Source organism: Halichoerus grypus, chromosome 5 (genome assembly GCF_964656455.1).
Source record: "Halichoerus grypus chromosome 5, mHalGry1.hap1.1, whole genome shotgun sequence".
Classification (NCBI taxonomy): Eukaryota; Metazoa; Chordata; class Mammalia; order Carnivora; family Phocidae; genus Halichoerus; species Halichoerus grypus.
The window spans coordinates 38,867,747-38,879,787 of NC_135716.1; the positions used below are offsets into that span (position 1 = coordinate 38,867,747).

The 12,041-nt window shown below is 39.7% G+C and overlaps 1 protein-coding gene across 6 annotated transcripts in view; it reads right to left on the reverse strand.

Annotated features, from left to right (window-relative positions):
• The window catches only part of CPQ (carboxypeptidase Q), a 448,086-nt gene that overhangs the window by 104,532 nt on the left and 331,513 nt on the right, over window positions 1-12,041 (reverse strand). For all 6 annotated transcript variants that reach the window (XM_078072196.1, XM_078072199.1, XM_078072193.1 and 3 more), the window contains exon 6: window positions 6,035-6,126. In XM_078072196.1, the coding sequence (XP_077928322.1) occupies window positions 6,035-6,126 (92 nt within the window). The remainder of the gene's footprint in view (window positions 1-6,034; window positions 6,127-12,041) is intronic.

Consider the following 12,041-nt stretch of genomic DNA (forward strand, 5'->3'; position numbering starts at 1 on the left):
ATTACACAGGGGTACACATTTGCCAAATATATTGAGCTATATACTTAAGATCTGTGCATTTTATTACCGAATGCTTATTATACCTCAGAAAAACACTGTTAGCATGAAAAACGTGTTACTTCCAAAAATCAATTACATAAAGCACAAGCAATATACACATAAATAATTCTCAAGTCCCTGTGCCAATGTGAACAAAGAAAGTGCAAAGAACTTTAGATCTGGAAGAGAACATTTTACAACTTATCAAAATATGTGAAGTAGCATTTTTTTTAAAGAGAAAAATATGTATACATCCTTTATAGGACTTTCTGCTATATGACTTTCTGTTATGCCTATAACAATATAGGCATGCTGGACGAACCCTCAGGATTATTTCTATTCTAGATGACTCCAAAATATAATAAAAAATTCATTTTCTGGTTGAATTATTTTACCTAGTTACTGACTCCAAAACGCTTATAGACCTTTTTGAGCCAAAGTTTGTTTTCTTGAAGAGTGTTTCAGACTTATTATAATAGAGTTGCATATGAGTTTCAAAATGTATACACAAACCACAAATAGCCTGACATATTTCACAACAATTTAGTAAGGCTAGCAATTATTATAATAATTTGGCTAATATTTCATTAAAAAGCATAATTATGAAGTAAAGATAACTATTAATCTGAATAAAATTTTGAAAATTAGCTTGGCAATAAGTTTCCTCCTATAATTTTAAATCACTTTATTTTATATTTTTCTATGACTATATTAATAAAGTAAATTGTAAATGAAGATGTATTTACTAAGAAAAGGATAGTTAATTTTAATTTTATTCCCACAAAAGTTTAGCAACATGTGTCCATTAAAATAGCCTTTATAGAACTTCCACTGTTGAAAAGATCACGTGGAGAGGAAGAAGGAATACATTCAGAGTAACAAAAAGAAGGAATAGTAATTTTCTGCATCCTGTTTTTATCCATATGATGCCATGTAAGTATAGCCAACTTTACTATTAAAGAAATACCTAATAAGAATGCATATAACAAAGGATAGTATATGTACATTTATGGTATTATGATAATATCTTCCTGGAGAATATTTAATTGGCTCCAAGCAAAATTAATAAAATTATCACTTAAGTCATAAAAAGCCATAAAGAAATTGTTATACGGAAATAACAGCATGAAAATATTTTATGCTTTTTGTCATATAGATTAAGGGTCATCAGACTTTTTTGTAAAGGGTCAGATGTTTAATATTTTAGGTTTTGCAGGCACATAATCTCTGTTGCACAGTCAGCTAATGATGTAAAAAACAGTCTTAGCCTGAGGTCTGTACATAAACAGGTGGCAGGCTGGATTTGGCCTGAGGGCCACAGATTATTAGTCCCTTACTGATATAGATCACTAATAACCATAACTGTACCATAAAAATGCTAGGAATATTATTTTGAAAGTTCAAATCCCTTATTTTTACAATCACCAAAATAGGTTCTCCCCAAATAAAAGTTCCGCTCCTCTTTGGTAGCATCTACACCAGAGCCAAAGGCATGCCTCAGGTCTCAGTCATCATCAATATAAAGGAGAGTAGCCTTCCCTTTTCTCTCTCCCTGATTACTCACTCAAACCCACGTATTCCTCAAGGATTAGGTCCTGAGCCTTCCTCATGACCAACATGTCCTAGCCATTTCTCCCTCTTCTTAACTCCTTTGCATCTGCTATGCTAAGCCTTTACAGTACTCTGCACCCTGTCAGTGATAGAGTCCTTTGTAAAAGTAAGATACTTTTAGTAAATAATTTAGCACCCCATTATATATTGTTTGTTATACTAAATTTCTTATGTGTCAGTTTAAAGTTAGTATTTAAGCAGAATGTAAGATCCTTATGGCCAAAGACTGTGACTTCTTTTATTTTATCTTCCCTTTCTTCCATTTTTCCCTCTTGCACCCTTTCTTTCCTCCCTTCCTCCCTTCTTTCCTGTAGATTAGAAACTATTTCACATCCTTAGAAATGTCTAGATAAGGTGTTGTATTTATTTCAAGGACAGAAATAGGGGTTGGAGAGTTAGAGAATGTTCTATGGGAAAGAGGGCATTTCAATTCATCCTTGTAGAACATGCAGGAGATGGAAAGAGGAGAATTCAAGGCAGAGGAATGGTATGATTAATGATATGAAGAAAGGCCAGTGTGGGATACATAAGGAACTGCTCATTTTTGTCAGACTAGAGGATGATGGAGGAGGATGGTGGGAAACCAGGGCATGGAGAACCACAAGGACCAAGAAGCTAAGCAGCTTGGGCTAGATTCTTTTAGCACTGGGGAACAACTGAAGGTTTGGAGGCAGAGGGTTTATTTGAATTGAGCTGGGCTTCTGGAAGACTGACTTGATATGGTAGGTATAATGGAAAGCCTGAACTACAGAAAAGACAGGGGACATAGAAATGAAGGGTTCACCAAGAGTGACAGAATACAGAATCAATGGAGCTTTACCATTTATTAGATGTGGGTCACAAGGAAGAGGAAGGAAGGAAAAGTTCCAGTGACATTGTGATAGCTGGTGGGAGGGAGGATGAGGCTGTCATTAATAGAAACAATAGAGAAGGAGGGGCAAGTGTGACAGAGATGATGACTGTACTTCTTTCAGGCTGGAGTGTCTGTTGTAGGGTAAATTTTTAATAATAGTTTACTGATCTATAGTTGTACTGCTGAAGATAATATTGCCTTTTTTCCCTCACAGATAATAATACTAGATCTTAGAATGGCATGCTTAATTGTACATTTTAATTGTAAATAATATTACAACTTTGTTCTCAATAGAGCAAAGCATAATTATTATATGAGATTCTCTCTACATCATGAGGGTTGGGAGGGGAAGATAAACTTTAATAAGTTGAGTTGAGGAAAACTCTGTGTCTGAGAGGCCAGAGGACCTCATATTTACTTAGTGGCAGAACAAAGGTCAGAACCAGTTCTCCTGATAGCCAGTGGTGTATTTAGTTTCTTATTTGAAGGGAGAAGGCAAAACACAAAGGCTTGGAAAGTTCAGATGTGGTACCATTCTATGCTTGTACTTCAAGTGTTTTGGCAGGTATACTTGCGGGAGGAGGAAGGATATATTCCCTTGTCTGCCATTTGTGGTTTATAAGATATGGCATTGCTTTTAATATGAAATAGAAACTTCCATCAAGCAAATGTTTCCTGATGCCCCTGTTCTTCTATTTAATTGTTTTCTTTCATTATTTTTACTTCACAAGAATTAAAACAATACAGTTATATAACTTATTATATCCACCTAGTCCTAGTTTTCTTTTAGAGGTAACCATGGTTAGTGGACGATAAAGATCCTTTCAGACTTCAGTTAAGCAAACATAAACTCTCTCTTTGCCTTTCCACATCCATTTCCAGAACTGTCTCATAAAACCTTTCCACTCTCCCTCTGGCTGCCAGCTGGATATTGATGCTCAAGGCAACATTGGGAGCCATGTTGCTGAAAAGTCTATCAGCCTGGACCCCTGAATGACTATGTGGAGCAAGCCCTCCTGGAGGCTGGATGGTAAATGAGCAAGAAATAACTCTCTATTATGCTGAACCACTGGAATTGTAGGGCTTATTCATTTCAGCAGCTATCACAACCTTAGTTAGAGGATCAATTTGTTGCGGCTGGAGTGAACTGGACATTGTTTGCTATTTTTTGGCATTAAAAAGTGCTATAGAGAAGTTTAAAGACAATCTTATTTGTCCTCCCTGGCTTGGTCCTTGCTTATTATATGTACTTAAAGGTAAACTCAGCCACCCCAGAAGTGGTGATGCTCTTGACAATGCTTCATCCAGTATGTGAAACATGAGAATACAGAGTAAGTCTTTTGAGATCGGCTGTCTCGTATAAAACATGCAGAATGTTTTTTTAAAGGTGAGATAAAGAACTATCTAAAAGTAAAAAGCCTATACTTCCTTTTCTGGAATCTCTTTCCATTCCTGAAAATGCAAAGCAGACCAGCTACCAATGTATAGATTCTTGTATAGCGGCAACATGGATATTGTCAAGATAAACCAGTTCTGTTAATGTGATTGCACATCCTCTGGAAAAAAACGTATATATATATTTCTCTGCCAACCTCCTAAAAGCTTAGAATCAAGTCATTTCTGATTTCACGTATTTCATGTATTTTGGTAGGCCACAGTGAAACTCAAAACCTTACAGAGGAATAAACCTTTTTTCAGATCTAAGGAATTGCAGTGGTTGAGGAAAGTTCAAGCCAGATCCACTGCAGTTTAAATCCATTTTTTTTTTTCCCTTGGAGTAGAGTATATTATCGAGAATAAATGTGCTTCAAAACAGTTCTCAGGTATTCTGTTTTTTATAGAGTCCAAGATGTATAGAATCTAAAAGTTCCTCCTTAAAAATAATTCAGTTACTTTTGCTGCCTCAAGATAAAGTGCGAACTTCTAAACATGATGTATATATTCTTCTTGTTCAGGCTCTTGTTGACCTCCTACGCTCTGCAGCTTGTGTTCAGTGCACCAGCCACTCTGAACCCCTTCAGTCTCCTCAGGGTGCTGTGCTCACTTTACCTCCGGCCTTTGCAGGTACAGTTCCCGCTACCCAATTCTCCGACAACTCCTTTTCCTTAGCTTACTTCTATTCAGTCCTCAAGTCTCTGCTTCGGCATCATTTCTTCCATGTAGCCTATCCTGACTGTTCTCCCAGGCCAGGTTAGGCGAGCTTCCTGTCTCTGCCGTCAATACTTTATCAGAACACTTCACACATTATAGTATAATTGAAGTTCAGTGGTTGGTGTCCTTTAGATTGGAGTCTTGGTAAGGTTAGGGTGAATCGTTAAATGACACTAAACCTAGAGCCTAATATGAAGCATAATAGGTGGTCAGAAATATTAAATGAAGGTTGCTGAATCTAGAATAGATCTCCTCTGATGTTCTAGTCCACCGCAACATATAGGAGCTGATGCTACTGACCCACCAACCACAGGACACTTATCTGGAATAGTCTTATTCCCCAGGATCACTTGAGGCCAAAAGAACTGAAGAGGTAGAAGAGTTGAGCATAAAGTATGGTTTTCCTTTGTACAGTACATAACTATGCTCAGTGGTCAAATTCATGCCCCTGAGCTCATTACTCTTAAGCTCTAACTCACTGAAATAGGGTCATAGAGACCGACTCTGTAAATGATCCAAAAGGATACAAACACAATTGAAAAAAAACAAACCTCTCTGATTTTGATAATGGAAGCCTGCAGATCTGTTCCTTCTAATCTGAAATGCAGGACAAACAATCCCGCAGCAGCAGGCCAGACCCTGCTCCTCCGCCCAACCATCACTGCTCAGCAGCATATGCCTTGATTTGGGAATTTCTCTTTGAACTAACATTTGATTTGCTCCAGAGTATCTCTGAGCTTGTACACTTTGCCCTCCTCAAAGGTGGTTGTCGACATTAGTCTCCCTGTCCCCAGTCTTAAACGTGGTCTTGTATTTCTAATCATGATCTTCTGCTATCACCTTCTTGCCTCAAGCTTCACTTTTGTCTTACTAAAGTCAGTCTCAACCCAAGCCGTCCTCCACATGGCCAGGTCTGAGCTGCCGCCATTCCTACTGCCATTATCAGGGCTCCTGCTGACGCAAGGCCCCAGGACTTGGTTCTCAATTACCATAGTGCTTCCAGGACGACTTAGGGCATTAAAGTATGGGAGAGGGCTCCAGGGGCAGAGGGAATGCTTACCTATTACTATTTCTCTGGCATGTAAGAGTATAGCAGAACCAGAGAGACTTTAAGAAAATGGCATGGCAGCTGGGATTTTTCTCAGGTCACACACTGATGTAGAAATAGAGATGCCCTCAGCTCCACCCCCTAGTTCACCAGTGCATTCTCTGCTATGGGACCCGATGAAGAAGGCTTCTGCAAGGGGTGTTGGCTGGGGTCAGCCTACCAAAAAGTATTGTTGAGAGTCTTCAGGACAAAAGAAGGAAGCAAGGTTGCTTTTGGGTTATTCACCTTAATTACACATGCAAATGCCCAGAGACCCATGGCTACTTTCTTACCTTGTGTAACTGGTAATACTGGAAGCCACCGATTCCACCTTGTTCCTCTGCAGTCCAGAGCACCAAACGCAGAGTCCTCTTTGGTCGCAGCCCTGGAAAAAATAATAAAATAAGTGATCCTTCAGTTGATTTTAAATTTTTTAGGAAATGGCGAGGCCCCTCATCTGCATTCTGGAGGCAGGAGGACATCAGAGGCATGCATATTCACCTCTTGCTGATGAGGCTGCTGCCTGATTCAGAGGGTGGCTGACACAGCAAAGAAGTACCCTCAGGGCTGATCTCCAGGGCAGGTTAATGGAGAAAGGGGTTATGCAAATGCTGCCTACAGGCCAGGAAGTGAGAGCCTCTAATCATATCCTGAACTGACAACCTGCCCAGCAGAACCCAGTGGATGGCCAAGGTCAGTGGAATGTTAGATTGCATATAGAAGATGCAGTTGGCAGGACTCTAGTCAGATCAGGGAATCTTCCAATGATAACTGAAACCCAATCATTTGGCTCTACTTCCAGATAAGGTGTGTAGGGGATTGCTACTTAGTCTCAGTCCACAAGGATAGCTAGCTGCCCATGCTATCCTCGGTGACGTCATGGCTGCCAAGCAGAGGCGATGTTTATGGCTACCCATGGTCATTTCTTCTACTATTTGGAAATACAAGGTTATTCACTTAAGGTCAATGAAAACAAATGCAATGCAGATGACATTTTACTTACCTTATTACTTCACAAACAGCTTGGTGACGATTTTGTTCACTTGGGAAATACAAATTTGTAGCTTGGAAGTTATTAAAGTTGTTGGCAGATCTGGCACATCTAGAACCATTTTTGAGTGACTATGTCTGAGCACAGGTTTAGGATGTAGGCGGACCTGAGTTCTCATTAAAGCCTGGGTGAGAAATTTTGGTATCGAATTGCTCAGAAAATCCCCTTGATGCTTTCTCCTAAGTCCATCTAGAAGCCAGCTTCTCAGCTGTGCTAGCACTGGGGTACAAACCCCACTGTCTTTTGTCCGGGCTGCCGTCACCCCCTACCTGCTCCCTCTGCAGCAGTCTCTCACCCCTGCAGCCAGAGGAACCTTGTAAGAGTGAAACTGGATCGTGTCATTTCTCTGTTCAAAACCTCCCATAGCCAGAATGTAAGCTCCCAGAAGGCAGGGGTTTATCTTTCTTGGTTCCCTATGATGCCCCTAGTGCCCAGCCTGTTTGGCACACATTAGGTGTCCATTAAATAGGTACTGAATGAATAAATGAACCCAAAGCTTGGTATGTCACTTAGAATAAAGTTCAAAGCCCTCCATCACTTTCCCAGCTTCATCTCCTAAAACTCCAGCTAGTTCACTCCTAGGCAAGCTGTTACAGATGAAAAAGGCAGACAGGGGCACCTGGGTGGCTCAGTCGTTAAGCGTCTGCCTTTGGCTCAGGTCATGATCCCAGAGTCCTGGGATCGAGCCCCACATCAGGTTCCCTGCTCAGCGGGGAGCCTTCTTCTCCCTCTCCCTCTGCCTCATCCCCCTGCTTGTGCTCTCGCGCTCTCTCTCAAATAAATAAATAAATAAATAAATAAATAAATAAATAAAGGCAGACAGCTGGCAAGCCCTGCAATCATTAGGCACTAGCTGTGTAACCACTGGGAAACTGATCTATCTGAAATTCAGCCTCCTTATCTGAAAAGAAGAGAGAATATTATATATGTATTCCATAACTATTTCATGGGATCGTTGTGAGGATTAATGAGATGTGATAATGTATAGAAGACAATTCTGTGCTTGGCATGTGACAGACATTTAATAAATAAACTATGAAACTACATAATGGATATCTAGGCCCAGAGCATACAATTGTACCCCTAGAGAGAAGGGGTATCTAAACACTCAGACAGAAAGTTCTTTCATAAGCATTTTGGTGCCTGCTGACAAAGAATCCTGAAGTGCCCACTGCTCGCTCCAGAGTCTAACTAGCTGCTCACATTCAAAGCACAAACTTGTTGTGGGAAGAAGTCTACTCAGTATATCCAAAAATCACAATATGTGCTCCCTCTCTCAAAGAAATGTGCTGAATGCCGATTTAAATCAAATGACATTTTGCTTGCAGCTTAGAAACAATAAGAAAGGATAAAGTGCAAATGAAAATTCTGAACTTTTTTTAATCCATAAAAAGGAAAAAAATACACTTCCTTTTTACATTATCTCTGAACTTACCAGCAAAACAGTACCAAATTATTAAAATGATGGAATTCTCTCAATAAGGATAAAGGCATAGTTAGCACAGGTTAGAAAAAAATAATCATTTTTTTTTTAAAGATTTTATTTATTTTTTGACAGAGAGAGACACAGCGAGAGAGGGAACACAAGCAGGGGGAGTGGGAGAGGGAGAAGCAGGCTTCCTGCTGAGCAGGGAGCCCGATGTGGGGCTCGAACCCAGGACCCTGGGATCATGACCTGAGGCGAAGGCAGATGTTTAACGACTGAGCCACCCAGGCGTGCCCCCCCATTTTTTAAAAGCAAACGCCCTGAATATCCCTATAGATTTGGTGCTCCACCTGCAAATCATTACTGTCCAGGATGAGTCTCCTTCATATTTCAGATCAGCCAGATGGTCAATGATGTTATATTAAGATAATAAAGAAGTAATCAGTTTGAAATGAGGAATGCTAAGGCCTCCAAACAACAACAGCATAGCTGTTGGTGCACAGCTGTCTCTAAAAAGACAAATGGAGCCTCTTTCAAGGCCTTGAGAAAGAAGCTCAGTCCCTATCAGCACGGAACACGAGTGCCTCCCCCACGTTCAAGGTGAAGGGCCAGAAAGAAGAGGTTAGGAAAGCAGTGGTTAAGCAAATGCTTGCCTGATCTCTGAAGTCTCTGCTCTGATATTCTGGTTGTCTCTAAACCTAAGACAAATGCATGGGACTTTATTCAAAGACTAGACCCTCGTCCTAGTGAGGAGTTCAGGGGCCCCAAGCCACCCGAGTCTGTAGATGGGCAGTGTGGGGCACAGAAAGATGCCGGCCATGAATTTGAGGAAGTGTTGTTTGCTTCTCTGCTCTGCTACTTTTGGTTCTGTGATGTCAGGCTAGTTACCTAATCTCTCGGGACCTCAATTTCTTCATCTCTACAATAAAGAAAATGGTCATTGGCTCATGGGATTGTGGATTTTTTTTAAAGACTTTATTTTACTATTTATTTGAGAGAGAGAGGGCGAGTGGGGGGGGGGCGCAGAAGGAGAGGGAGAAGCAGACTCCCCGTTGAGCAGGGAGCAGGACGTGGGGCTTGATCCCAGGACCCCGGGATCATGACCTGAACAGAAGGCAGACGCTTAACCCACTGAGCCACCAGGCGCCCCACCTTATGGGATTGTCAAGAAAATTAAATGAGACGAGGCAAATATATATTAAGCACAGTAGGCACATAGTAGGTTTTCAAGAATTGTTAGTTAGCTTCTTTCTATATCATCCCACACAACTTCTCAGTCTGTGCCAGTAATCACCAGGGAGATCTTGTGGGAAAGCCAGGAGAGAGGCATAGTCCTCATTCCTTATCCTTAGGAACCGGAGAATATCTTTGTTTATTCAGAATGTGTACTCGGCCAAGGGAAAAGTACAAATTTCATCTAACTTTGTAGAAAAACGCATACCACCTCTTTCAGTAAGGACTGCTTCCTCATCCCAACATAGAGCATATCCAAATCCAAGTAAACTGGAACAGGTTCCTCACTTTTTAAAAAGTGAAGGCCAATCAGAATTGTTAGTTTCTGAATAAAGTCAAAGAGCTGGATAAGTCTGAAAACTGAACCAAGCTGTTGTAAGAATATCTATATTTTTCATCTTTAAATAATATAATTTATTGTGGATCTCAAATCCAAACTAGATTTAAAAGCTAAGAAAGAATTCTAAGTATAAATAGCAACAATAATAATAAAGCAAAATCACCAAGAGCAACACAATACAGTGATAGGAGGCCAAACACAGGGATTTCATTTTGTAGGAGAACTGGGGTAAACGAAGAGCTCAGTAGTGATCCTGACTCACAACCCTGGCTCTGGCTTGAGCTACCCAGCACTGGCCTCCAGCGAGCACGAGAAAGAAAGTCTCAGAAATGGAGGTGAGTGGCAGGACTCTGGGCTCAGCTGTCCAGGAGTCAGGTCTCATTGGGGTTTTGTCAGAAGACAGGCAATTAGTTCCCCTATGGATGTATAGTAACTTTGCAGAGATCTCTCGACCTTCTGGAATTTCTATTAAGAACTCCAGATAGTGCAGCACACATTTTACAGCATATGGTTTTCCTCTTTAAAAAACATAAACTGCTGATAATGTGTCAGAATTTTGTCTTGTTTATGAAATATGATACACATGCATTTCACTTCCATTTTACTGAGGAAAGTAATAATGCTAATGGGAAAACAGTGCCTAGGAGAAAAGGTCAAAACAATCTGGTTGGGCTTTATTTTTCATTATTATCAAACTTAAAGATGAGAAGGCTGAGAGGTGACTTTCATTAAACTGATAAACTGAAAAGGTCAGTTGATTGTCCCACACTTGCACCGAGGGGGCAAAGCAAAATAAACTCACATTAATCCAGCCTTGGAGATAGCTTTCCCAAATCATGAATGCTAGCGAATGCTATTTGTTAACAATGTGTATTGACCCAAATGCTCATTTACTGTTCAGTTTCAATCCCTCCAGAATTATGTGTGAGTCCTGTTCTCCCTTCTGTGACCTAACTTTGCAGAGAAAATACAACTTTCTCTTGCAGTAAATACTGTATACTCGTTTTCCATATAAATGCACTAGTTCATAAATACATTTGTTGCCCAGCTCTCATTTATCAATAGCGCAGAAGAATGCCTATACTTAGAGATTTCTATTCCTGCAATAAACCTGATTAATGTAATATTTGAGGTATAGATAAAATAATGAAATATTAGCATCTAAATTGAATGAGAATGGGCAGTAAGTAAGCGTAGTGGTTGAACACATGGATTTGGGGGTCAAGACCTATTTCTAACTTGGACAAGTTACATAATTTGTCATATGGTATATAAGCACAGTATCTTTTTTTAAAATAGGAGGCATAAAAAAATAAAAATAAATAAAATAGGAGGCATGGTTGGACACAGATTAATTATTTTAGTGAAATAAATTGTAATTACTTCTTTTTATAATAAGGCAGGAACAGAAAGTCACTTTGAGGATCTTTTGTTCTTGGAAGTATTGCTTGGTATCTTAGTTATGTAAATATAAAGCAATTAGGCACTTTTGGGGGACACTGGGACAGGACAATAAATTGGGTTTTTTAAAAAAATTTATTTAAATTCAATTTAATTAGCATATACTGTATTATTAGTTTCAGAGGTAGAATTTAGTGATTCATCAGTTGCATATAACACCCAGTGCTCATTATTTCAAGTGCCCTCCTTAATGCCCAGCACCCAATTACCCCATCCCCCCCATTTACAAATGCACCAAAAACCATAAGATATCTAGGAATAAACTTAACCAAAGAGGTAAAGGTTCTATACTCTGAAAACTATAGAACACTTATGAAAGAAATTGAGGAAGACACAAAGAAATGGAAAAACGTTCTGTGCTCAGGGATTGGAAAAACAAATATTGTTAAAATATCTATGCTACCTAGAGCAATCTACACCTTCAATGCAATCCCTATCAAAATACCATCAGCATTTTTCACAGAGCTGGAACAAACAATCCTAAAATTTGTGGGGAGCCAAAAAAGACCCCAAATAGCCAAAGGAATGTTGACAAAGAAAACCAAAGCTAGAGGCATCACAATTCTGGACTTCAAGCTCTATTACAAGGCTGTAATCATCAAGACAATATGGTACTGGCACAAAAACAGACACATAGATCAATGGAACAGAATAGGGAACCCAGAAATGGACCCTCAAGTCTATAGTCAACTTATCTTCAACAAAGCAGGAAAGAGTACCCAATGGAAAAAAAGACGGTCTCTTCAACAAATGGTGTTGAGAAAATTGGACAGCCACATGTAGAAGAAT